The sequence below is a fragment of the Genypterus blacodes genome, unplaced genomic scaffold (genome assembly GCF_046128005.1).
Source record: "Genypterus blacodes isolate CSIRO-AG114 ecotype Tasmania unplaced genomic scaffold, CSIRO-AGI_Gbla_v1 ptg000027l_1, whole genome shotgun sequence".
Lineage (NCBI taxonomy): Eukaryota > Metazoa > Chordata > Actinopteri > Ophidiiformes > Ophidiidae > Genypterus > Genypterus blacodes.
Window position 1 is genome coordinate 2,393,522 of NW_027466840.1, and position 27,839 is coordinate 2,421,360.

Below are 27,839 nucleotides of genomic sequence, written 5' to 3' on the forward strand. Positions count from 1 at the left end.
CTTTCTGTAAACTTCCACTTCCTGCGCATTACAGTTGAGCTAAATGGAACAGAGTCTCTTACTCTCACAGATCCTGAGGGAGCACTGCCGGATGCTGGTGGGCCGAGCCACCGGGGAACAATTCTCAGGGTCTTTGGTCCAATGTCGTCCATCCTCCCCTTGTTTCTTGCAGACCGTCTGCCGTTTCTGAACGCCATTTCCACAGGTCACTGAACACTAGACCAGTAAATGAGGTTGCATCATGTGAATATGATCTTAGTTCACTGGAAGAGGTACTGTAATTGAAGTGGGAGGGTGGTAGGTGGAAAGAAAGGCTACCTGGGACCAGTCAGTTGTGACCCATTCAGGGGGGCACTCTATATCAGCGCAGGGCTGCTGGTTTGTTGGTCTCTTGGAGGGGCAAAAGGTCTCCGGTAGCTCCAGTATACTGCCATCTGCTAGTCGCTGTTTGCATGGGACCGCCCTCCTCTGGAATCCACCGCCGCAGCTCCGGGAGCACTGCAGCCATAAAAACGGAGAAGTGTGACTTGGTTTATGGAGGGAAAACATTGGGGTTAGATAAACGATGTGGACTTGGATGCTTTTATGAAAATAGAAGGCGACCCGAATGGTAATCTGTGTCTGGATGAGTCTTACCTGTCCCCAGACACGTGAATCCCACATAGGAGGGCAGTCGAAGCGGTTGCACGCTTGGACAGGACCGGGCTTGGGGTTCTGGCACTCTTCGTCCCTCAAAATCTCTGTCTGGTTGCTGTCCCGAGATGGCTGGTGGGTGCACGCTACAGTTCGGGTCATCAGGCCAACTCCACAGGTAGCAGAGCAGGAACTCCAGACCCCCGTTTCCCATCTGTGAATATGAGGTTTATAACTATATGTTGAAGAAAATGTGATCCTTAAGGCAGATATTTCCTTGACGAACCACTTGACCATCAGATTACACTTTAAGTCAATGATATCAATCCTTCAAAGGAGTGCAGTCAAGGAGAGGGCAGTCCGATTACTTGTTGTTTTTTCGGGATCTCCTGAGAGGACACTCCTGCAGTCCTATGAATGTGTAAATTCATGAAAGTGAATACGAGTGAAAACGAAAAGAGTTATTCATGAGGCCGGAGCCTGGCAAGTTTACGTTAAATCTCCGATTCAACAGTTTGAGCTGTGTGATAGCTGAGAAATCCCTGTGGAAATCCCTGAGTGTTTCAACCCACATTTCCCCTCAGAACGGCTCCAGATATAAATCAAGAAATCTCAATAATATTTGGATCTATTGTGTTGTCCAAGCTCAATTTGAAGTTTTTCGAGCCATTTTGTGTTCCAATCGTGTAAACGTGGCATCTATCTAAACTAATGGTACGTAAAGACTTTTTTCCTTGAAGGATTAAGTGATATTTCACAACTGTTCATATTTACGCAAGGGTCCTGGGACTGAGGAGAATTGGGAATGAAGCTTGTTTCTGTAGCGGGACCGACGCTCAAAGCCAAATCCTATAGCTGTTTCCCTTCAGAGGGAACAGTATCCAAAGAGTGTAGCTTAATATGGGAGGGTGAGGAGGCCTCTGGGAGGGAGCACTGGGCCAAAGGAAACAAGTCCAATACAGCGTTTGTTGTGCCTGAAAACAAGACTCAAGGCCTGGAAAAACAGGCCAGGGCCGACTGCAAGCCTCTGGGTTTTCTGACAAGAGTGTGAGTGGTGGAATACCGACGCTCCGCATGGTGTTAACTTGAAACGTGTGGCCTACCGCAAAATCCACTCACCGTTCTGCCACGACTCGGATATATTAAACAACATGCCATTAAACTGTTTAATGGTACAGATATTTCATCTTAAAAGCAATGCGTGCGGAATGATTCAATGTTTCGCAAAGAAAAAATGAAGAGGTCAGGAATTGTAGCTGTTTCACATTAGATTTCCTCCATGTCCTCCAAAAACATCAATCAAAATTCTCCGATGCCATGACTTTGAATGTTTGTTTTAATGTACAGAGGAGCTTTTATAATAAAGAAATGAAAGCAAAAAGCTACATTTGTGGCCAATGGGGTAGATTTCAGGGAAGATTTGGTTACATTTATTAACCCTCAGCAAGCTATAGAAAACCATCTGGTGACCCCCGGGGCGGCGACATCTTTGCAGTATGCTATATTAGGATTTGTTTCGTGGAATCTTAGAAGTGAAAACCAGCAAAAAAACACTACTTAAAAAAGCTCTTCCTCAATGTGGAAGAAGAGGACATGGGTGATTTGATGTCTTGGGCTTGGCCGTTATAACTCCGCTGACATCTGATCCTTACTGACCAGATTCCACAAGCGGTCCCAGCGGCTTCATTTCCTGCTCTCAGAGACACGACCATCCATCTGCCATGCTCTGCCTCAGTATTGCTCGGCCTAAATGCTGATTTAATTAGCCCGAGTGGTTTCAGTTGAGAGAGGTAATGTCAAGGATTAGCAGGATATCCATCTATTATGTATGCGGCCCATGATTAGTGGAAATGAATTGATTCAAGTCTGCTGTTACTCCAGACTCATAAATCACACAAAGTTAATTATCTTCTTCCTCCATCAAACAAACCACACCAAATATCTTGTCTGCCTTACCTGGGCGGGCAGGGCTGCGTGTTGCAGTCCTGGAGGAGCTGCGGTGGCCGACGGGCGCTGACACACAAGCTCTGGTCTGCTGCCTCCCGCGTCTGCTTGTTCAGACAGATCACCACAGCTTCCTGCACCCCTGCGCGACAGACACGACACAAGGAAGACGTGAGGGAAGAGCTAATGTTTACAGCGGAACCAAGAGCTATGGCACAGGGTTCATCAGTTTGGGTTCAGACTTGAAGTCCTTTGTTCTTTCTTTCTTTTCCAAAATCTACTTGGGCTACAATGCAAACACATTTTATTCTAGTTAAAATTATCCTCTACCCTCAAAGACTATTATAAACAGATGAATGAAGAAACCCAGATATTCAGGGCCCTCAATGACAACAAGCAGGGGCTTTATCTAATTGGGGCACTGCGACTGACTTGAGTTCTGTCCTGAACTGTGGATAAACTTTAAGGGTGTGATGTCAGGTCATGTTAAAAGCAATGTAACATAAATCTCTGCGTCTGCTTCTAATGTTAGGGACAATAACAGTGGAACAGGCACTTCAAACGCCACGCTGGTGTGATGGTCCACAGGAGCGCAGCCCTCAGGGTGTGTACGTGACATCTGATACTGCTCTCTAATCATCCCCGAATGGGAGTTTGTTGGGTTTGGAAGCACACACACACACACGCACACATGCACACATACACACACACGCAAGCCCACACCCAGAAATGAAGTTGCACATGCATCTAGACATTAACACACACATACACATACACAATGCAGGCATACAGGCTTGGATGTGGAGTTGGGGAGATGAAAGTGAGTCACAATTAATGTTGGCAGGATGTTTAGGGAAGCTGTCTGTGTCTGGCGCTGCGTTCGCTGCTGCTGGGAGAGCGGCTGATGCGTGACCTTTAGGGTTAAACTTGGTATTCCAACCATTATCATCTAATATCATATAACTTACTTGTACTTCAAAGCATACTGGCACAGCTTTAGTCACCCACTGACATAATATCACAGTTATTACTCTGAGTTTTCACACAGGTCTCATTATGGCAACTGGCACCATGTCGCTGTTGCTGAAAGACGAAGACTTACCCACAGGATTTATGCTGTATTTCATCTAGGTAATCTATATCAGGCATAAACAATAATAGTAATGAGCCATACCTCCCCCACACCTCCCCGAGCACTCTGTAAAGCCCTCGTACTCCCAGTCGTGGAGCTCCTCTCTTTGGGGCGTCTTGTTCTCCTCTTCCTCCTCCTCCTCCTCCTCCTCCTCCTCTTGGCCCGCTATCCCTTGGCCTCCAGCCCCAGGGCAAGGTGTGCGGTAGCAGGGCTGGCTCGCGGCGGGTTTGACCCCCTCGCACTCGTCCTCGGGCAGGTCGGCAACTGTCTGGGAGAAGGACAGCAGCACCTGGCACTTGACGGCCCTTTGCTGGGTCCCGGCGCCGCACGTTCTGCTGCAGGGCTGCCACTGTCCAGGGATGAACCTACAGAGGAGAGCCAGGATGTAAACACACTACACCTTACATGCAAACAAGCCTAGAAATGCAGTTCCTCACTTGGGCGTATTGTGATCGCAAGTCACATGTTTTTAGCATTCCGTCTGTCTCGAACAGATTTTAGTAATTTGCTGCTAAGTTGATAAACTGACAAAGTATTTGTGAAATCCAGTCCTGCCTGCAGTTAATTGAACAGCTGTGAAGCATTACAGTTGGCCATTCTTGGATCGGCGGCTTTGAAGCGCATCCTTCCTCGTCTTTAGAAACGGATCAGAGAGGGGAAACGCTTGTAGATCATTGGCGTGGGCGAGCGCCTGAAGGCTCGCTGTCACCACTAGGTGAGATGGACAGTGTCCAGAAACAGATATGTCAGCCAGCTAATAGCTTTGGGATGTATGGAAAAGAAGTCACGGGACAGAAACGCACAAGAGCGCAAGACAGAGAGAGTGATGTCTGCTGGTAATGCGAAAATAACTTTCAGGGGAACGCTCATAGAATCAGCTGCTAAACATAACAGCTAGAGTTCAGATGTTGGAGTGCTGACTTCCTTCTTGCTCGTCTGGTTTTGTCTGGTTGGACATAAATCATTTTCAGATGATAAACTTTCTATATCTAAAGCATATCTTTAAAGCATCAACATGATCATCATCTATCAGTGCCCTTCATCATTTCAATGTTCTGATTCACTTTTTCATCCCTAGATAAGTAGTTCATAACCAAAACTATGGACATTTATATTTTCTGCTCCTCTGTGTACAGATACTAAGTTGCTTCTTGAATGAGTGAATGTTCTCGGAATCATTCTGTTTTGGACAAACAAATGAATCACCAGAAAAGCTTTGAAACCTTGGAACAATAAAGTCAACAAGCGCGCCCACGGACATGTTCATCATTATGTTTATCTTCATGGGTACTTAAAACGCATCTGTTGGTTTGAAAAGCATCTTTGTAAAATCATGATTTCATTCACGAGGGGAAACAACACATTTTTGTCAAACACTCCAAAGCCAATTGTTACTCATATCAGTTCAATTTCTGACAAACAAACAATACCCTTTGCACGTGGCGGTGGGAATGTGAAAATACGGACACAGCGAGGAAGCGGTGGTGCGATGGAGCCGTCACCAGACGGAGGCGCATAGAGTCTGAAACGGAAATTTCCTTCTCTATCCTCTGACATGCTGAACGTGGATCCATATGGGTGGCAGATATTGCTGTTGGCTGATGAGTGACAGCTTATTATACAGATATTTATGTGCTTTTAGAGGAAGGACATGCTTTCTTGCAATAGAACAAAAATCACATGTTTTGGCATTGATTGCCACTCGCTCTCCCTCTCCCTCTCTCAAGATAAGTCAGAGAAAGAGATGTTTTGAACTGGGTTACATGGTTTATAATACAAGTCATGCAAGACACTGGGCCACGTCCAAATGTTGTCCATCTTCAGAGGACAGCCTCTATTATTCAATGCATATGTCAGGCAGGAACATCTGGAACATCTGAGGCTCTCCTAAGTAATGCTGTAACCAGTGACTTAACAGTCCACTGCTCTCCAAAAAGCCTTTTTTTTCCTTTTACCCTTAGCGTCCCCTTTTACCTCAAATAACCTTAAACAACACACACTTTCACCGAAGCAGGACACCTATAAAGCTTTACTGAGGGCTACTAATGCCCGTCTGCCTGCCTTAACAAAATCGTTCCGCCATCGCATGACAAGCATTTGACATCTTCACGCAGGTGTGCAAAGAAATGTTCAAGCAAATATGTCATAATAAACACAGGAGTGGCTGCGGACGTGAACACAAACGCTGAGCGCCGTCTCTCTCCATTCCAGCTACAGGTCAATCTTAAACTTGGGGTTGTGAGAGGTGTTTAGTGAAGGAGTCTGTTGTGTGATTGTGTTGTGGATACTCACATGGGCTCCTCTGTGGCAGTGATCTCTTCTTCCAGCTCGATGGCCTGCTTATGCCACTGTGGTTTGGCCTCCACTGGGAGCGTCTCTGGAACAAGAGGAGATAAAAGCGGAGATGTAAAAAACTTTGTTTTGAAATTGCGTCATCCTGGGATACTTTGTTGATGCGCTACAAGCTGCCAAATCAGAAGCAGGGAAATGAAGCGTTAAGCCGCGGGGGGAAGCTTGTGTTACTCCTCTGTGAGCCCCCAGTCCAAGAACAAAGTCACCACAGAGAAAGTAAGTGGACATCTCAGAAGACCAAATGGATTGGTCATTAAGGATATGGACACTATGGTAAAGTCAACCATTACCTCTCTGATGTGACGGAGCAAACTGATCTTAAACAGAAAGAGGCTTAGTGGTTCAGAGGTGAAAATCCTCATTCAGACCCACCTATGGGCTTGTAGCAGGGTATGGTGACCAGGCACTCCTCTTTGATGTGGGGCTTGGTGGTGGGGTTGCAGCCTCCAGCGTGGAGTCCCCGATGATCGATGCACAGCACCACCCTGTAGCGTAGACCCTGACCACAGGTCACCGTGCACTGGCGACGACAGGACAGATGATACGTCAGCAGTTTAATACCTGTTCAACATTCATAGGCACTCTGTCTATCATCATATTAAGTACACAAAGCCTATCTGTGATACAGTTTGGAAGAGACAAAGCAACTTGCTAAGTGGCCTCTTATGCTCAAACTCAGTGTTGTTTCGAGGCGTTTCGATGACCCACATCCCCATATGTTTGACAGAAACTCTCAGGCTTCGACTCCGCAGATGGAAAAAATAAAGAGACCAACAAAATTCCCTGCAAACCAGCTCTGTGCTCAGGGGTGAACTGTGTGCATCCACTGCCAAAGCAAACATTTAAGGGCAAGTTTGCGGGGGAAGAATGTGGAAGGTAAACAGCGTCCCAGGTTTTTAGAGGGCCACAAATCCTGGCTCCCTGGGTCCCTGCTCCTGCTTGAACGGACGGTAAGGTTCAAACACTCCCTGGAGGAGGCAGTCCTCCCATTGGTTAATCTGATTGCAACTTTGCCGTACTTCAAGAGTTGCCATGTTGACCAACCAGGTGCTGCCTCTCCCACAGACAGCTAGCGAGCCAGGAATGCTGATCGGATCCATGCGCCGCAGGAGAGTCCAACAACTCCATACGTGCTGTTGACTTTGGGTCTTAATTAAAGCTTTTGTTTGTTTTGGATGTGTGCTCGGGGCCAGAAGGACAAGAGTGTTGAATGACAGTCAAAATTGGCTTAGCGGCGCTACCGGTAACCACATAGGAAGGCTCTGTTTTAACACGTGTTAGCGTTAGCAGTTACAAGTGTCGCTGTCATGTTGCGAGCGCCGCTTGACATCTGAAGAGATGACAGAGTTACAGCTCAAACTTTCTGCACCCTGTATTTTCGTTGCACCCTGAGAGGATTAATCATGTTTTCTATTTTTTCTAACTAATTAGGACCCACTGTGGGCAGATCACTGACTACAAAGACAAATTAGCCTTGTGTTGCTATGTGACGGCCTGGCCAGGTGGTAACAGCCACAGCACACACACACACACACACACACACACACACACACACACACACACACACACACACACACACACACACACACACACACACACATACACACACATACACAGAAAACCACAACATTCATTTGGTGCAAAACTTTCTCCAACTTCCTAAATTTGTGATGTGTGATTGTACGACTGTATAGTAAAGTAGTGTAATGGTTTGTCCAGAGAAGGGGCACCTACGGGAGACCACTCCTGCGCCAGCCAGGTGGGGCAGTCGAAGGTGTTGCACGGCTGCAGGATGGCAGTCTTGGGCGAGTAGAGGCACTTCCATTCCTCTGTGGATGTGACGGTGCCCTGCATGTCCTCCTCCACGCAGGACACCGAGCGACTCTGGATGCCGCTGCCGCAGGAGGTGGAGCACGCCGTCCACGGGCTGCTCTCCCATCTAAACCAAAACGTTATAACGTCACAGCTCTGAGGACAACGGGAGACTCGTGGCTGCGTGTATGTATGTTTACTTTTTACTATACATACCGAGGCAGGGGGTGGTAGAGATCGTAAGGCATAATTTGCTTGTAGCCGTCGCTAAAAGCAGAATCAATGAAGAAAGTTAGATTTTAAGATCTCTTTTCTTCCTTTGAAATATGGTGTAAGATGTAGAAGAAGTATAGAGACCTTTGTCCATTTTCATCCCACCAGAGGTCTGTCTCTAACCTTGCGGGGCAGTGCTCCATATTGCACTCCTGGAGCTTGGGTTTGGGTTTGACGTTCTCTGGGTAGTAATGGCAATACTGGTCCACAACCACCTGACCACTACGCAGGTCAAAGCACTCGGCTGACGTCAGCTGGTACCCTAAGAACACAGTCATCCCACACTGAATGGATGCACAAACCTGTCCTGTGGATATAAAAGGATCAGTATGTTCAATGCCGCCTCTTTCATACCTCCACCGCATGTGACGGAGCAGGGGAAGAAGTCTGTCTCTCTCCAGCGGTGGATGATGGGCTGGTAGTAGATGTACTGGACCACACTGTCTCCTCCTGTGGCAAACTGCACCTACGGAAACAGCGATACTATGACATCCGCACATTTTTTCCATGGGTGAGTGCTTGTTACACACCGTGAATAGTGATTTCACTGATGAGTGACAACATGGGAGTAGACGAGTGCAATAAATGCTTAGTGTGCTTGACCGGCTCTTCATTGATGGATTAATAGAGTTGATATTGTAGACTTTCATAAATATTTCAGCATGCATTTTTCTTCCAACTCCACCCATTAACCATATTAAAAAAACTGCCTAAAGACAGATTTTTACCTACAAGTTGTATAAATCAAACATTCATTTGTTTACAGTGGAAAGTCTGCCTGGCAACATTGTAATGTGATTTTCCACCAGTGCACTTTCCCAACAATTTAAAGTGTCTGTCCGCTGTAAAACAGATCGGTTGTGACTGTGTGGCCTCTCAAATTCCCGTCTCCTACATTACTGTTTATTGTCCGAACATGACGTGTGTGTTGTGGCCTGTATGATTTGGCGGATTGTGTCATTCAGGTTTCCATTCACAGAATTGTTCCATCTCTGTGGTTGAAGTGGTCTCATCAGTAAACTCTTCCTGGTTTCCCACTAAGCCTTAAATTTGCCTCCATGTTGAAAAGGGTTAAAGCACTACAACATATCCATACATGTTAATCTCACAAGCACACACACACACAGTGGCTTGTAAATTGCTTGTATGCTATATGTTGTTTTTGTCTTTGTGCAACATGCAACAGTTTAACTTCAGGGGTTTAATTTCATTTTGTTTTGTTAATATTTGACTTTCTCACAAACTTCGTGGTTGGAAATTCCACGACGTTTCATGCGGGGCCGTTTACACCACGGAGCTACATTAAATCAAAGACATGAAACCATTTGGATCCAAACAGAGACGCCATTAAGCCAAAAACAATCACTGGTTTTGGAGCTGCAAATGAGTGCACGACTGTTGTTTTCATTCCGTGACATACCGCTTCAAAAACACATCATCCATCCAAGGAGTGAGTGAACAAAGAGACAGAAATTTGCGTTTCGTTTTTGCAAAACGTGCCCAAATATCGGAAAATCTGAAAATGCGAGATGAAATCCCCCATTTGAACTCTGCGTGAGGCCGGGAGTTCACCAAGAGTTTCTGGAAACAAGAATCTTATCTGAGCTTAGATGAACCCATCGGTTTGGATCTATTTGTGTTGCAAAACTCGAGCTTAGCTGCAGAAACAAGCCTGATGCGATTTTCAGTGTTGATCTCTTCAGTAGAGAAACGCTGTTCAGGATCATTTTTAAAGAACCAAACAAGTCAAACCTTTATGAAGGATGCGTCAATATTTGAGATATTGATCCTCTGCTCTTACTTTGATGGTGAAGTCAGCTCCAAGAGGACCAGTGATTCTCAGGACTTCCTTATCAGAAAGCTTCTGGAAGTCCAAAGTGGTGTTTTCCAAATGGTACTGGCCGGACTTCTCCAATCCAAGCTCACCTCTTGCCCCCTGTAGAGTCTTACTCTCCACATCTGAAGAGAAAATAGTAGAGATGGGGGACAGAGCAGTGGAGAAAATGCAATCAAAACAGAGGAACGACTAAGAAATTGATAGATGCTCTGATGGTCATTGATTGTGATGATACAAATGTTCCAGATTCAACTAAAAACCAAAGCGTAATCAAACAGTAAGTGTGTTTATATCATCTGTGTTGTTGACATGAGAGCGTATGAGATCATCATTTCTTTGTTTTAAATACCGTGTCACTGCAGATGTAATTAAAATGTTGAAACACTGCAAAGATGACTTTCATTTATGGCGGATCCAGATTGAAAACACACACCAGATCCATTGGGTTACAGGGAGAACACAGCTGGAGCGCCTTTACCCAGTGCTTGACCGCACTTCAACCTTGGCCGTAACCGGGTCTTGTGCGATTCCAGCACATACCATTTCCACAAAAACAAAGAGGCGCAGGAACGAGCGGTAACCAGCAGCAGTCACCGTCGTCGTCTGCCGGCAGATGGTTACAATTTAGGTGCCCTTGGCCAAAAGAGCGGAGGAAATATTCAATGAAAAAAAGAAGATTTTTTTGGCACGGATATCTGTAAACTAACCGTGGAGGGAAGGATAGGTACCAAGATGGAACATTTGTTATCAATTTGATCCAGTGCAGAGTTCGGTGCCAACACTTTGATATCAGTGATAGCTGCTGGAACAGTTTGGGAAAACGTCTGATCTGGGCCGGAGAGAAAGGAAATCATGAAAAATGTCATCTGGGAATTCTGCTCTGAGCTATTTTATGAGATATATTTGAATACATTTGGTTTGATCATTTCTATGAAAAGTTGCAGATAGATTTGGTGACAGATGACAGCTTGTTGGTACAAACTCCTAACATTAAAATACGATGCAATCTTGTGCACAAGAGTAAAGGTTATGGCTTTGAAGAGTACAAACTCTTTTGGGCAGAGGGGCACCCTGGACCTACCAGGACTTACACAAGTGATCCGAGCCTTTCAGGACCAGACGTACATGGCGACTCCTATAGGAGATGACGACAACTGTGTCCTCGGCTTCAGGTAGTAAGATGGACAGGGACGCACAGACAGATGGATAGGGAGAGACAGATAGACAATAAACACAATGAAATGTGAGTAACTATCATTTTCAAACAGCCATTAGTTAGTTTGAAACTGAGCAGAGACATGGCTTACTTTTTCCTGAGGCATGCTGGGATTTGTAGTGTCCCCGCACCAGTCTGCAGGACGAGCCGTCCCCACTGCACACGCCACAGTTGTCCTCCTTCGTCGTGCTCCCCAACTCGTGATCACAGCCGACGATCTAACCAAACATACACACGCATTTAGTTTAGAATCCAGTTCGACTCTCCTTTGTTGGTAAAGTTGAGAGTCACAGCTTTAGGCCTTTAGACTTAAGCATGTCCGTCTTTCAAATCATGAATGGTTTCCCTATTAACACAACCTACTGCTTTATTCCATATTCATGCCGAACCTGTTTGTATTTCTAAGATAACATTAAATGTTTCTAATCTCCACCCATCCGCGGTTGATTGATGGAGCTGTTCACATGTTCTGTCAGGTAACAGAAAGCCACAACCACAGTGTGATTCTACGGCTCCAACGTCTCTGCGGACGCAACTCCTAGGGACGTAATTCCATTCAAGCAGGAAAAAATGCATTGTAAACCATTTCCTGAGGTGTCAATCAAAATCCCAATCTCTAATATTACCCTCATTTGGTATTCATTGCTGCAGCAGATGGCATGTTGTTAACACCAGCCACGTTTGGTGCTGGATCACACCTGCTTTTAGACCGTCTCACCCGTGTAACTCTATGATTCTCAAAGCTAAACACAGACTTACCTTTGGAGTGTTTCATGTTTCATTACTCTAAGGCTTTGAATCTATAAAGCTGTGTAACTAAGCAGTGTATGATTCTTATACATTCCCTGTGTGCTGCTTCCAGGAGGAGTGAGGGAGTTCACTTCAATACAGTAAATCTGTAAACCGAGATTCCGAAAGATTATAGACTTAATAACTTTATCTAAATCACATCCGTCAAAGGTTTTACTGGTGTCTGGGAGGATTGTCGAAATAATCCAAGAACTACAGCAGTTGGTAGGTCAACATGCTTTTTGTCTCCGTATGTCTAAGAGTTATTTGGGCTTTTTGTGATTACGAGGACTTGACGCCTACCTGGCACAAGCCGCTGATGCACATGTCCAAGGATTCTGTGTAGCAACGAGTCCCATCCAGTACTTTGGGTGCCAGCTCCACCACCAGGCCAGAACCCTTGGCCTTGCACTTGAGGGCGCAGGGGTTGTCCGGATCGTTGTACACGGGCAGCCACTCATGGTACTGACCCTGGTACCGCACGTCTGCATGAGCCGAACACTGCTGGGCTCGAAAGTCGCCGGCATCTGGGGGACAGTCCTGAGACAAAAAGCAGATAAGACAATATATCATCAATATGCTTAATTATTCAGAAATAATAGATGAAATAGCAGCAAGAGTTTGATGTTGTCATGCAGGTCCATCTCCATTTCCCACTTCCTCTCTGGCACAGCAGGATCCTCCTCGACCGTAGAGCCTGCTCGTATTTTCGCAGTTCCGCCACATTCAATCCTCCATCACAGTCATTTCCATTTATTCCAAGAGCAAACCACTTCAAAGCGTTATTGACATCCATTACAACAAAAACGAGTTTGCTGAACTTACCACATTACTGCATGTGCGATATTTGATATTCTGCCCTTCACAGGTCCTGGAGAAGAAAAATGAACATGTGGGTGAACTGGCTTTGGGGGTGAATGATAAAACAAACCACAGCGCACAGCAGTCATCTGCGGCTGCTGCGCCCAATGCATCTGCTATTTCAACAGTTGACTTGCATTGATTTTTTTGAATGGCTGACCACGGACTGGAAACCTACTGTGATGATGTGGCAACCCACAAACAAGCGCTTACATGGAATATAGAGACACAATACAAATTGTCTATGGCAAAGTTTTCACAGTTGAATTCACACAATTTGACCATGCAGGAATAATTAAATTTCATGCTGGGATTGGGAAAAGAAATACAATTGAATGGACAGAGATTTTGAAAATAAAATGAGACAAACGGATGCATTAAGTTCCCCTTCTGTAACATGAATGTGGCAGTAGTACTGAAGTAAATAACCAAGTCCTCTCTCGCTCTGCACATCCTACGGCAAATATACCATCGAGTCCTCCGAGCTGCGTCTGCAGAACAGATTGGAGCAGTTTGGAACGCGGCTCTCTGGATGACAGTCTGCAGCGTCTCAGACCAAATTATGCAGCAAACCACTTATTGAAAATTAGGACTCCTCTGTGCTTTGATGCCGAGTGATGATAAACCATAGATGGTGACTATGATAGGCCAATTATCCCAGACCCCAGTGGAAACTAATCAAAGCATATTCTTTTGAGTTGGGTAACTTAAGAGGAATTCCACTGTCACTGGACGTTAGCTAATCTGGAATCATGATTGGAGGCAACGTCTGTTCGGACCCGGGTCTGGACCAAAAGGGAGGTGGGGGGGGGGCTTAAGGATTTTCACAGTATTATTCCAGAGAGTGGAGGGGGAACGGATGAGGAGCGCATGGCATGGCAAGAGCATTAGAGCCTGTGACGGATCCAGACAGCTTCCTCCGCCAAGCCAAACAGCAGGTCACGGGGCCCGAACCCAAGCGTGACACTTGCAGAGATTAAGAGTTGAGAGACCAGTAGCAAAGATCCAGATCGGTGTGGAAAGTCTCACCGAGCTGTGCAACATATAACTGAGGCGAAAGAGAAGAGGGAAAAGAATAAAATGAATTTCCCTTTTTATTTATACGTGACTTGAGACACGAGAGTGGAGGACAGTTACTCATCATGATGTCATCATAGGCCAAAGGGGAAAAGACCTGTATTGCCCAAAGCCTTGAATCATCCACTTTAAACATCACTGTTATGACATCATCACTGCCTATAAAAGCTGCAGATCATTGACCCCATGAATTGCAGAAACATCATGATCAGTGGTTGCCAACGGTTACAGTGGAGAGTCATGACGAAAATAGTGACATGTTCAACTCTTTTGGATGTTTAGTCATTGGGTTGCTGCGGGGATTGAACCAGCAACCTTCTTCTTAGAGGACAAAAGGACTTTCATCAATCAGTGGCTCCTCTGTCTTCATGTAATAAAATATAATCCAGATGAAATCCAGATCCAGATTAAAATATTTCTTCTATCTCGTGCCTTTTTATTGAAACGTAAAGTAAAATGGCAGTTATTACTTTTGAACGTTCTGTCTTCAATGTGAACCATGTGGCCTCATAAATAAGGCAGCAGTGATGTCTCTTGCCATCACACCCTATCCATATGTCCACACCCTGCTGTTGTTAACATAGGAGTGTGTGATGGAGTGGAGTGTGTGGTACGGCTGAGACTAATGAGGGCCAGGCGACCTGTGTTTAGTCTCAGATGTACACTGCATGTACCCGTTGGGGAGACTGTCCTGGTCCTGCGTGTATCTGCAGCGGCAACAGAGCGTCAAATCAAATGTGGGTCCTACGTGTGTGTGTATGTGTGTGTGTTTAAAGGTCAGAGAGTTGGAGTGGTGTGGTATTGCTTTGGAGGGTGTTGTGGGCCCGTTTCCAGCAACTCCTTCCAAAAGTCACACACACACACACACACACACACACACACACACACACACACACACACACACACACACACACAAGGGGCCTTGTGCTGTGCTGGTTTAATGATGCTGTTTGATCTGCCACCCGGGCTCGGCTACTGGTCCCCCATTCCCACGCAGCGGAGGGGTGAGACGGGATGGAGGGACCTACCACTTGCTCAAGAACCCCATACATTACCACCAGTGCCAATTGACACACCAGTTTGTAAACATACCTCCACGACTTATATACACACACGGGCATGAACGTCTACACACACACAGCTACACACCACCTTCATCCCACATGGAGCTCAAACCCCAAACACCTCTTAACACGTCAGTCGCTTTTACAGCCAGTAGCATTCTGAGGTTTGCCTGACCAAAGGTTCTGGGCACGGAAAGGAGAATGGCTGGTGGTGTAATCTTGAAACGGACTCCAGGAAAAGTCACTGACCACAACTCCGACCGTAAAACACCCAGGAGGGGGGTCAGGCACTTTGAGGTTTTGACACAAGTGGAGCAATTCCCTCAAAAATATAAATGAAAACCTCTAACCTTCTCAGTCTAATCCCCTCGCTCCAGCTCAGACAGATTCATGGATGTGACATTGTGAAAGCACCTTACGCTCTGGTCATGACCCCAAATATGATCTGTGGTGTTGTGTCAGTTCGACATTGGAGAGATGAGCTCACAAAGCTCTCCCGTCGCTGCTGGAACCCACCGACAGCGAAACAGAAGTGGCTCCAGCAGCCTAAAGCCCAGCGTGTGCGCCGAGCGAGAGAGGAAGACATTCTGGGAACTGTAAAATAGAGGAATGCAATGAAGTCACCCCGTAGTTATTTCCCAGTCTATAAATGTGACAACATTTCTATGGAAAACATACTCTCTCGCTCATTACGTCCCTTCGTTCACTCTTTTCTCAAATCCATTTGTAATTGGCCACTTTGCCCGGGGGAACATTTGGCCTCGAGCTTTAATCTCCGAAGCCCACTGGGTTGGTCGACGACCCTGCATGAGGATGAAAGGCCCCAGAGATCCAAACACGCAAAGGTTTAAGCCCAGATGATGAGCAGCAGGAATCCAACCGACCGAGTCCAGAACCGAGCAAACTAAAGAGTTAAAGTGCCATATACTTTGGCAATGCACATTAATTGTTACGCTCCGATTCCTGAGGAGCCATTACTGACCATCAAATCCCTCTTGTCAATTATAAATATAAATAAAATAAATTAAGGCTCAGAAGCCTGTCTAGACAGTTTTAGGAGGCAGATGGGCAAGTGATCTCATTTGACCCCTTCGGGCTATTTAACAGTCATATAAAATGTATTCTGAGGACTTCCATTACAGCCCCAGGGACCGGAGCGGGCGGGAAGACTCGCTCACATTATTAGGGAACTCTGTCTGGATCTATTTGGCAGGGGGCAGTGAGCAGAGAGGAAGGGCCGCTCCTCCACCCCCAACCCCACCCCCGCTCCCGCTAAAACCTTGAGCCACGATACGGCGATCCTTTAATGGAAACCAGTCCAACCTCTGTGAGGACTTTTGCTGTTTGAGGAGAACGGATTACGTGGGATAGTGTTTGAACGCACGCTTACAAATTGTCCGAGGGGATGTTTCCATTTATCCGCAGGTCAATGAGGTTCGGACTTGAAATTGCACATGTTCAGTGTGTGTCCTCTCCTCCTGTGATGTTTGCATCTCTTAAAGACTTATTACAGAGTGACAGTGCCTAAGTGCAGCAGTCAGAGATTACTCATACTCAGTATTTGACATAGAACTGGTAAAAGGAAGTGCTGTGATTAGATAACGATACAATATGAAAGGTTCTGCTGATTGCTACTCGTTCATTTTGTTATGCAATAATATGAACAATCAAGCGACCCCACTGTGCTGCTGCAAGATGTGTGTGTATGTGGAGGGAGAGGGGAGCCTTACTTGGAACTGAGGCATCGACGGAGGGAGTAGGAGGCTCCTCCCCCGCAGGTACGTGAGCACTCGCTCCAGGAGCCCCAGGCGTCCCACAGGGTGTCTCTGTCCTCTTCTGACCGAGCCGTCCGGGAGCTCTGCAGACACAACGAAGACAGAGATTGAGATTTGAGGAGAAAGGTGCAGCGGATATAAACGTGAACGATCTGTCGGGGGAAAATACATTTGACACAGAGTCGAGCGCTGGATCGTCTGCTCTGACCGATTTTGTCCAGAAAACTGTAAAAAAACAATCATCAATTAAACATTCAAGATGATAAAACTGCGTGGTCATCATCTCTGCGTCTGAGCTCTGCCTCCTTGATGAAAACCTTAATTCAGCCTTTCAACTGCTCCATCAAACTGTCCTGCAGAGGAACACAAAGAACCCCAAACTGAATACCAGGAGCAGATGAAAATGAACTTGCGGGTCACGTGACGAAGATGAGCGAGGTGGAAATGAGGCTCCGTCACATCGCCTCCCCCCCCTCCGCTCCCTCGCATCCTGAGTCATCCTTTACATTCTGAAGCCTTAAGTCCTCTGCTGAAGCTTGCTGCTCCTCACTCGTGCGCCTCCCCACTCTCTTAATTGCGTCGTGCTGTGTTTGGCAGCAAACGCAAGGACTTCACCATCGCATCCAAGGTCAATATTATGAGAAGATGAATTTTTGTGCCTGCAAGGACAATGTGCGTCTCAGACGTACGGCGACAGCCAAGAAATGAAGATCTCCTCCGCCCATCCATCTCTCTCTCTCTCTCCCTTTAAGTCTCTCTTCTCTCTCTTTTTCCCTCTCAAGGCCTTTTGCATTTTCCAGGGCCGACTCCACCACGCCGGCTCACCTGGCTCTGAGGAAGGTGTTTATTTGGAAGACTGGCATTCCCGCGTCACGCCATTCATCCACGGCTCTTTATGAATTATGTTTCTTTCTCTTGGCTCCGCTCGACAGCCGGTTCTTCTTACTTCTTACCCGCTACGCAGAAACGGCGCGAGTTCGAGTTCCAGAGCCGGCGTTGCGCATACCGAGCCCTAAACAGAGCAGAGAGGAACGCCGCCCATCAAGGCCAGTTTACCTCTGACACCTGCGCTTCAAAAAGATCGACGGCGGCCCCGAGCTGACGAATAGAAGCTCCGGTGTTTCGTTTCAGATGCAACAAGCCTTGAAAAATATGTTTACAGTGACGAATGGATCTTTGAAAGGAGAGAGATACAAGCGTTAATACAGCTCGGGTTGTTTTCTTTGGGCCACGGTAGCAGAAACACCCAGGCTGGACGCTGCTGGCAGAGCGGGACTGCAGGGTCAACGGGTGTGCAAGGTTCACAGTATTAACCGTGAAGGGGGACTGATATAAATGGCTGTCAGTAACGATGATGCGTGAGGAACAGCAGAGGGAAACGGCGAGACTCAAACACAGCCGATGGAGCGTGCGGCCAAACTTTATCGGCAACGGCGCTACTTTCTGCACGGGCCAACTATTTCCATGTTTGGATCCACGGTAAATAAACACGGGGCCGTGCTCTGGGCAGCCATTTAGCACGCCGCCTTAATTCCCCCCTTTGAAAGGCAATCAGCGAATTTTGCACTCAATTACAAGTGGGAGCTGTGTTGCTCCGCCAAGAAAGCCAGAGGGCCGTGTCGAGAGAGCGAGAGGAGGATAAGGGCGAGGAGAGAGGAGAAGAGAACAGATGAAGGACGGAGGAGGGATGGAGATGAGGAGTAATAGGTTACTTGGCTGACTGTGCTGCTATTGTTCTCGATGAAGACGGCGGAGGAACACAAGGCTGGGCTAATCTCAGGGTCGTCCCGCCTGGGGGGATATGAACACAATAATCAAAAGGCTCAGATAACCGCTCGGAGGCTTCCAGATCCTCCATCACCAAACGCGTCCCGCCTCTCCCACTCGGGCTCTATTTGCGTTGGCGCCCTTCACAGAGGGATACAGCACCCTTTCATATGAGGGGCGGGGAGGGGCTGCACCCACCCTGCTGTGCCGCCTCGGCTCCAGATGACAGCCCCATTCACGCCCGATATAACATTTGTAAAGCGACACCGTGTGTAGCGTGTATATATAGACACATTCATTCTTCTCCGTCCCCTTTTTCTTGTCTGAGCCACGAGGAGACAAACACGGCGGACGCAAACGGCGGTCGCACAGTCCCACTGGCCGTCACGCCGTCTCGCCTTTCCCTAGCGGATGAGGAAGAGGAAATGAGAGTACAGTGAAGTCCCAGTGAGCTCCAGGTTGTGCGTGGCTGTGATGGACAGCCTCTGGTTGAATCACCTGTCAGCAGCTGAGGATAAGGACAGATTCCTTGAAGATGGAAAACTCCCTGACAGGGGAAAGAAACCCGAGTCTGGAGTCTCCGTTAGCAGACTATGTCAATATACATACGATGGCCTTTTCAGTTGGCAGGATATATGATCTTTGCACATCTGCTGAATCCCTTGTCGTCTGCTCTGCTCTCTCTGCTCTGCTCTGCTCTCTCTGCTCTCTCTGCTCTGCTCTCTCTGCTCTCTCTCTGCTCTGTGCTCACCCTCGTGCCACAGAGCAGTCACTGTAATGTAACAGGGAGACGCAAACTCAAAACAAAAATACCTGCTGACCCGCACAAGCATGACAAGCCTCCTTTTTATGAGGTAGATCAAACAGCGGGGAGTCACGGCAACGTCCCAGCTGAAGTAAACAAGAGGACTTGTGTCACTTGAATGCAGCGCCGCATTCCTACTGTGTCACATAAGTGAGTGATACACACACAGGATAGAAATCTATTCCAACACATATTCTGGTTAGATTACTTAGTTTGAGGAATGGAAGATAAAACTGGAGAGAATAAAAACATCCACATGATTTCATCTCTGAGTCAATCGGATGCTAGAGAGGAAGAAGTTTGATACGGTACCAGGAGAAGAAGAAGAAGAAGAAGAAGAAGAGCGTCCAGCAGCCTGCAAGATGAAAGGTCTCGCTCCATCCTGTTTAGTTATTCCTGCGTCTGTCTCTCTCTGTGTGTGGAGGAGGGTGTGTGTGAGTGTGTGTGAGTGTGTGTGAAGCTCTTCTCTCTGGTCACTCTGTGTGTCCTGTCTGCTTGCCGTCTCTTCTCTGACTCGCTCACTTTCTTCTCTTCTGGAGTAACTTGGGGGGAAGGAGAGGGAGGAGGAAAGGCAGTGTGTGTGTGTGTGTGTGTATGTGTATGTGTGTGTGTGTGTGTGTGCAATGCTGTGAATGCGGGGGAGTATTCGGGGTGGGGGGGTCTGAGCCCCCTTGAGTCCTCAGGTCTGGCACACTAGCCAATCAATAAATGGGCCTCAGTCAAGCGTGCTAGTTCAAACAAGGAGCTGGCCAGCTGCAAGTTCACAACTTCGCACGTGTGTCGTGTGTGTGTGTATGTGTGTGTACGTGTACATGTGTACATGTGTATCAGTGTGTGTACTGGTCAGGCAGTTACAGCAGAAATAACAACAGACAGGCAACTGTAAATCTTCTTTTCTTTCCGTTTCTCTTCAAATATCTCTGTTCCTCCTGTTTCTCTCTCTCTTGCCTTCCTCTCATCTTCCTCTTCCTCGCTTCTTTATCACTCTCTACCACTGTTTCTCATTCCCCGGCTTTTTCAAGGCTGGAAGCTTTCTCTCGCTCTGTAGCCAGAGATGTCAGTAATCCTCTGCTGTACCCCTTTACTTTGGAAACCCTGAAGGACAGCTCCTCATGTTCCCATGCATGGATGAATGCGGCCTGTCTCCAAACATAAATGTAAACATCGCAGAGAACACAGAGGCGCTCATGTCCAGCTCCTGCCGCTCCTGGCCGCGCTCCTTACACCAAGGAATTATGCCAGCCGGGGCTCCGTGGAAATCCGTTGACACAGTCTGGTTGCACAAGACACAGCTATCAAGATAGAGCTCTCAGCCGCCGCCGCCGCCGCCGCCGCGAGGTTTCCATTCCTTTATACTTTCAGGTCTACCAGCTTCAATAGCGCCTTTCATAACATCTGGCAGTTTGAGTGGATGAACGTTTGCACTGGGGAGCGTGGGGAACAGGCCAGGTGTCCCCTGGAGGGACAATTCCTCTGGACGGCAACTCCTGGCACATGGAGAATGAACCGTACAGTGAAGACTTCTACAGATTCCAGTTTTATTTGCATGAAATGTGGCGTCAGAGCTGGCGCTGACCCCGCCACCGCCCCCTTGATGTGACTTACACGGCAGCGTAGGCTATCATTCAGGCATCCAACCTCCAATTTCCAAAAGACAATAAAAACTCTGTGCCCTTCCAGAAAAATCTAAATGTCCCAATCAAACACCAAATCTGAAACCACCACATAATTGCGATCAATTAAGGCTGGGAGGAATGTGGCGCGCTCCAGAGCAAATAGGCAGCAAGCTTAATCACAACATCGCAGCGGATGTCTCCACACTTACACACACACACGCACACACACACACGCACACACAGGTCTCCACAGAAACGCTTACAGATACAGCAAAGCCATATCAAGGAGGATCTTCCTACCTGGTGGTGAGGAATGTCTGCACATTCACACACACACACACACACACACATATCCACTCTAACCGCACCAGCACGGAGGGATACACACACACACATACACACACACACACACAGACATGATCCTCCCACGCAGCCTTAATCCATAACCTTCCCCTATTTGCTTTCAGAAGAAATCCTTCTCATATTTGCAAATGCACGACTACAGAAAAATAAACGTCGGCGGCGATGATGTGGCCAGAGTTCTAAACCAAACACCCGAGGAGGAAATGAACGTGCTGATTGACACCCACTTGGAGCCAGGATCCCAACCACAACACTGCGAGAGGTGTCTGCTCACAGTTTAAACAATGATCCAACAAGACGGCGAGGTGAGAAGAAGTGATATCCTTGCATTGTTATTTTACACAAGGGCATGAAACGGAGGAGGCACGAGGTGGAGGGGGGGAAACGGGGGGAGAAACGGGGGGGAAACGAGGGGAAACAAGGGGAAACGGGGGGGAAAGGTGCTTTAAATCAACCGCAGGCACACTCGGTTGCTTTATAAGTGAGAGAAAGACGAAAAGACGCTTTAGGAACAGAGAGGAACGCAGCACATTACATTCCTCTGGTGACTAAAAGTGAAAAAACAAGTCGATGGAAGAGGATAAACTCTCCCCAGGGCCGCTGCTGCCTTTTACTTTACAGCCCAGGCTGCTGTCCAACAAGGTAAAGGCCCAACAAGCAATAAACAGCCCAGCGGCTCGTACGCTGCGCTGTCCCCCTGCATGAAGGCTTTACAGGCCCGATGGAACATAACTGAGATGTTTCCATGGTGAGCGTTTAGCTTCTGATGGTGATGATGACAGGAAGTTGTACCGTAGCTTTAAATCTCCACAATCTCATTGCCAATTAGTTCGTAAGAGAGTTTCATCATTCTGTGTGAATCCTGTGTTCAAGCTGGATCTGTGTCTTGGTGTTTAGTGGCAGTTTAAATCACAGCGTACAGTTTGGCAACGCTGGAGAAAACAATGACATCACAGACATCACGAAAACCCTAGAGGAGCTCTGCTGTGCTAAATGAGGCGTAGACATGTGAAAGCAAAGGGGTCAACAAATCCTCGTTCAGGGGGCGAGATTCTACTGCAGCAACACGCCGGTCAGGATGTGTGTGTGGAGACAAATGCACATTTAACACGTTGGTCCTCGAATGGACAAAGAAGAACAAAGACAAATGAGAGAGAACGGAAAAGTCGACGGCCCTGTTAGTGTCCTCTCAATCCCATCGTCTACTGAGAAGTCACTTATTCCACTGTGACGTCCTGAAGGTTCACACTGGCGTATCGGGGGGTTGATGACCCTCAAGTTCACGGCCTCTCGGTTCCCAGAGCCAGAAATGGAGCTCATGTTCCCGACATTAAGTTTCCCTCGTGAGCCCCGAACACGCTGCTCCCACGGTGAGGCTTCCATCGCTCAGGTGGGAAAAATGCCGGCGCAGGAGCTCCAGCCCTGATTTACACCAAACGCCACCGCTTTCAAGAAAACAGCTTTTTTCTGGGCTACAGGACAGAATGTTTTACCAGGACAGGAATTTTACAGCCTGCAGCTGAAAATCAACCACACTTCCTCTGATCCCCTGAAACCAGAGGATTAAAACCAAAAATCTAATTCCCAAACAATCAAGCTAAATCCAATTTAAGCCAGGTGGGAGGCCGGCGGTGAAACTCCCAGACATTAAAGCGAGACGGAAACAGGAGTATTACAGCTTAAACAGATGCTTTAGAAGGACAGATGACTTAGCAGGACATAAAATACTCCCTAAATATTTTCTTAAAGAACGTGACTGTCTTCGGCGATGCCAAAACACCGGGAGTATCTTTCCCCCCACCGCACACCGCACTTCCCCCATCAGTCACACTCCCCGACCTCCGTCTCCGTTAAGAATTTGGACAAAGTCTTGTTTTCCCTTTTCCTCGTCCTTTCATCTGCAATCAATACCACATCGCCATGTGTCCGCCCCTTCCTCTTCTCCCTGACTTACTACCTGAGATGACGGGGTGGTCCGGCGGGTTGTTGGTTCTGCGAGCGAGCGGCGGCGGGATCGGCTTGCAGGATTTGATAGCAATATGAAGATGACAGATTTAGTGAGCCGTAAACCTGTTGAGGGTACTGGATCATAGTTAAAGGAGGGAGAGAGGAGACTGCTGCACTCCAGGCCTTTAAGGGGATAAAGAGAAAGACAAACGGCAAATCGGCCTTGGAAAAGGAGCCGTATCTGCTGGCATACAAGGGAACAGACCTCATGGCAGGGACGGAGGAAGAGGAAGACGTTATTTGCTGCTTGGATACGAACCCCAGAGATCCATATGGTCCCGATGAAAACAAGATGATTTGTTTCTAAGCAGACTGTTGGAGTAAAAATGTCAGCTTACATCCCTCGGGAGCATCCGGTGGGTCTTACCCCTTATCTCACACACACACACACACACACACACACACACAGGTGCACACATGCAGTGACCGACTGATGGCCGCCTCAGGGTTCAGATCTGAAATCATACTTGGAACCCTATACTGAGTGATTTACTGCACTCTTTGCAATAACCCCCTTAAATAAGCCATTAACCTACCAGCTGATCCCACCTGCCCCGGCCCTCCAAACGTCCACATGCAGCACCGCAGCACAGAGGAGGAACAGAACACCAAATCAAGACTCGCCCGCTTACATTTACTGCTTCCTGAAGCTCCGTTCATACGTTTTCTTTCTTCATCTTTTTCCCATTAACACGTAAGAAGGAGACCCGGTGTGTTTTAGCAGGCGGGGTCTCACTACACCGACGCTGTTTCCAACCACGGTCACTGTGGTGTGTTTCACAGGAGGGCATGTGTATAAATTACCTGAGTAAAGTGCCCCTCCAAGGTGGGCTAGAGGGGAACTGGGGGGCGACCGATCCCCTGTGTGTCAGAATGAAGGCTGTGCTGCCACATCAGCTGGTTATTACTGCTTTTCCTCCACCTGAACTTCATGAACTCTGGACTTTTGTAGATCTATAAAGACTCGGGGACCCCCAAGTAGGCTCGGCTAAGACCACCGAGCATGTGATGAGGTTTTTATCTGGCTCTACTTCATTATTAAGGATCCTTAAATCATTAACCCTCCGTTACGCAGATGTGAGTGCAGAAACATCATTTTGTCTCCATAGCTGTCGATGCTGAGCGTTGAACAACATGAACCATCTCTGGCACTCAGTGATTGCACATCCTGTCTCTCTAAGGTTGTGTGAGAGTGAACAGGAGACATCGCTGCCACATCTGGGCCTGTTCACATTCAACACGCATCCTGTAACCCCTTCCTGTCTGGGTGACCAAATTAGCTTTGGTTTCCTGATGCGTTTCACTGCAACTTGTGGGAACCTGGACGCATTTTGTTGTTGTCTGCATGGAGAATCCAACAGATAGAGACATGCATCATGTTAGAGAAACCCACAGATCCTGAACTGCCCTGCAAGACATCAATGCTTCGTATCAGCAACATGTTGTACAATTGTGCATGCTACGGTGTTTGTACTACACACCTGTTTGGACACACAAAGCTGGAGAGCGAGTGTGTCCGCTAAAATCCATGTCTGCTGCAGCTTGTCAATCATAACAGAGCTGGTTCTTCTTCAGCACTTAAAGAAGAGCTGTTTTCACTCAGTGTGCTCAGCGAAACGTTTCATTTCATTTCTTTTTTCATTTCATTTCTTTTTTTTAGATTCGTAGAGTCATTTTGTAATCTAGACAGATGTACCAGTCTGGAACTAATGAACTCCGCTCTGTACTTCTTCCAAATGACAAGAAACAAGCTCAGGGGGGAAAATATGACATATTAACGCTCAATTTGAACGCACCAAATATTGCAACGCGAGGATTCTGCCAAGAACCCCGGACGAACGCTTCACACTCACGCCAAAAAGAATCCTGCTCAGAGTCTGCCTGGGACTTAAACGTGTCACAGTTCAGAGCTCGGGCTTTGGCAGCGCAGCGGCGTGGTGGGAAACGAATGAATCATCATCATAGCGGAGCTGCTGTGACGGCAATCAAAGTTTGGATTAGGACCAAATTCCCCCCCCCCGCATGTCATCGCAGCTCTTAACGGGTTCGGACAGTTCTGCGGCTTTTTTACCGTCACAGGAGGGAGAGAGAGAGTGAGAGTGTTTGCCTTTGTTAAGAACCTGACGACAGACTTTCAATCCTGCAGGAACAATGGAGCTTTGATGATTCCCTGCACAGCTCGGTCAGGGGGATGGAGGCTGGGAAGCTTTTGTTGGGGGGAAATTGTAGAAATCAACACTGCAATTGACTTTTTTCACATGTAGCCTCTTAGGTCAACAAACATGAATCACAGGAATATAATGAGAACGTCAAGCAAACATGCCACCTGTGTGTGTGTGTGTGTGCATTTGCATCTGTTACACACAAACCAAGCACATGTGGCGTTTCCAATGCTATCAAAACGGCCCCAATACAATACTGGGTAATGATTTTGAAACGAAAATGGAATTAGAAGCTTATCACAGAGGATTCAACAGCATAAGAAGAAATAGCGTTTAAGGTCTTTATATGAGGCTTAGGAAATTCAGTTATTGCAGAGCAGAGGTGAAGTTTTAATGTGCACTCAAACGCACTGAAGGAGAGTATGTAGATAGATGTTTATCAGGTCTGTTTCAAGTCTGTTTTGACTCAGTGAGCACGGTAACACTGCAGTAAGGAACAGTAGACAGTCTTCCAAAAGGTTTGTGTGGAGCAAAGACACATTCATTTACTCTGAAATCAAGCCCAGAAACAAGAAGTAAACTCTAGAAACTGCCCACAATGCAACGTTGACACACGATTTCCATAGTCGACGATGCGATTTAGTCAAGAAATAAACAAAAATAGTTATATATATATCCTGTGATTAGGGGTAAGATCAGGAATGCTATTTAAATTTCAAACATTTTGTAGAAGTGTGGATTTGAAAAACAGATTTCTGCCTACAGAACCGAGCGCAGGGACGGGAAATACGACATCCAAAGCCAAATCAGGAGTTACAGGGACAGATTTGGGAAAAGGATCTCCTGAGGATTCAACAGGAAAAGGGAGCCGCAGCCCCCAAGAGAGACTCAGCATCAATATCCTGCCTGATTCTTACATTTTCTGACATGAGAATGAACAGCGATGATGCTCAAATTTGCACAAACGCTTCTTCTTGAAATTCCGAAATTGCCAAACAGACTCTGGAGTGAACAAGACAAAACAGCATGGATGGCGAGGAGACACCCGGCGACGCCTGCTTTCCCTCAGCAGCTTATTATTCCTGATGTGCCTGTGGAATATTTACACTTAAAGCCAGTCGGAGCTATTCTGGCCACAAACCGGTCTGATCTCTTGTATATGTTACACACGGCTAAGGTTTCAGCTTTTAACCCCTAATTTGAGTCACATCTGTTAACATGTGTTTTCCATTTTTGACTCAGCGTTGTGTATTGTCTTTGGCTGTGACACAATCAGAGAAAGTGATAGTAACACGATAAAGGTGGTGGATGGAGGCTTTGACTCCGCGGTGCTTCCTCTGAAGTCGGACACGTTTCACACTCGGTTAGATAATGACGTAATGGCGAGGAGAGCAAAGGGGGTGTGTGTGTGTGTGTGTGTGTACTGACCTGAACCTGACCTATAAACACGGGAAATACAAAAACAAAGTGATGAAACATGTCTGCGTTTATAATTGATTAAGAATATTTATGTTAGTTTGTTTCTTCATATGCCTGAGTGATGCGTTTAAGGTCTTTATATGAGAGTTGGGAAATTCAGTTATTGCAGAGCAGAGGTGAAGTTTTAATGTGCATTCAAACGTGAGTGTTTGGATCTGTATCAGGCCTGTTTTGACTCAGTGAGCACAGTAACACTGCAGTAAAGAACAGTAGACAGTCTTCCAAAAGGTTTGCGAGTAAAATAAGGAGGAAGGGAATCTGTGTGTGTGTGTATTACGTCCACACGTAACGCAACACGCCGAGAGTGAGACGCATGACATAAGCTCTTACGCAACAGTGGTCTCCGTCAGCAGCCCTCTGTGGTGCCGGGGCTGCTGACAGGCCTCTCCAGCCGTCACACCTCAACACATCAACTGGGCTTTGTCACGCAGCGCCCGCGTTTAGAGAGCGGAAACCATCCAGGGCTCGCAGCCGCCGCACGGCCACCGAGTCCTGCATTCTTTTCGGCCATATGCTTCTGCAATAAGAAGAGATGACGCAACCGTGTCGCCAGCCCTGTGTGCGTGTGTGTGTGTGTGTGTGTGTATGTGTGTGTGTGTGTGTGTGTGCGTGTGTGTGTGTGTGTGTGTGTATGTGTGTGTGTGTATGTGTGTGTGTGTGTGTGTGTGTGTGTGTGTGGACGGAGCCCGTGCGAGAAACACCCCACGGGAGAAACGATAACGCGAGGTGTTTGTTCAGGTGTTCATGTGACTGAGGCTCATCTAGCAGAACAGGCAACCATCCATCACTGACTGATCACTTTTCCATTTGATATTCACCTTCTGCTAACGTATTTTGAAACGGAGACAAGAATGTGACAGAGAGATAAAAAGGAC

At 47.1% G+C, this 27,839-nt stretch overlaps 1 protein-coding gene across 6 annotated transcripts in view; it reads right to left on the minus strand.

Annotated features, from left to right (window-relative positions):
* adamtsl3 (ADAMTS-like 3) overlaps nt 1–27,839 on the minus strand; it is a 65,898-nt gene that overhangs the window by 3,912 nt on the left and 34,147 nt on the right. For 3 of the 6 annotated variants that reach the window (XM_076143839.1, XM_076143838.1, XM_076143843.1), the window contains exons 3-19: nt 16,721–16,848; nt 12,814–12,859; nt 12,292–12,528; nt 11,291–11,417; nt 11,075–11,149; nt 9,948–10,105; nt 8,501–8,612; nt 8,231–8,408; nt 8,090–8,140; nt 7,796–8,000; nt 6,434–6,581; nt 6,002–6,086; nt 3,752–4,074; nt 2,590–2,719; nt 637–847; nt 319–498; nt 63–216 (exon numbers count right to left, since the gene is read on the minus strand). In XM_076143839.1, the coding sequence (XP_075999954.1) occupies nt 63–216; nt 319–498; nt 637–847; nt 2,590–2,719; nt 3,752–4,074; nt 6,002–6,086; nt 6,434–6,581; nt 7,796–8,000; nt 8,090–8,140; nt 8,231–8,408; nt 8,501–8,612; nt 9,948–10,105; nt 11,075–11,149; nt 11,291–11,417; nt 12,292–12,528; nt 12,814–12,859; nt 16,721–16,848 (2,548 nt within the window). Of the gene's footprint in view, nt 1–62; nt 217–318; nt 499–636; nt 848–2,589; nt 2,720–3,751; nt 4,075–6,001; nt 6,087–6,433; nt 6,582–7,795; nt 8,001–8,089; nt 8,141–8,230; nt 8,409–8,500; nt 8,613–9,947; nt 10,106–11,074; nt 11,150–11,290; nt 11,418–12,291; nt 12,529–12,813; nt 12,860–16,720; nt 16,849–19,649; nt 19,833–27,839 lie in introns of those variants that run through there. The other 3 variants (XM_076143844.1, XM_076143840.1, XM_076143842.1) reach the window with 2 other exon arrangements.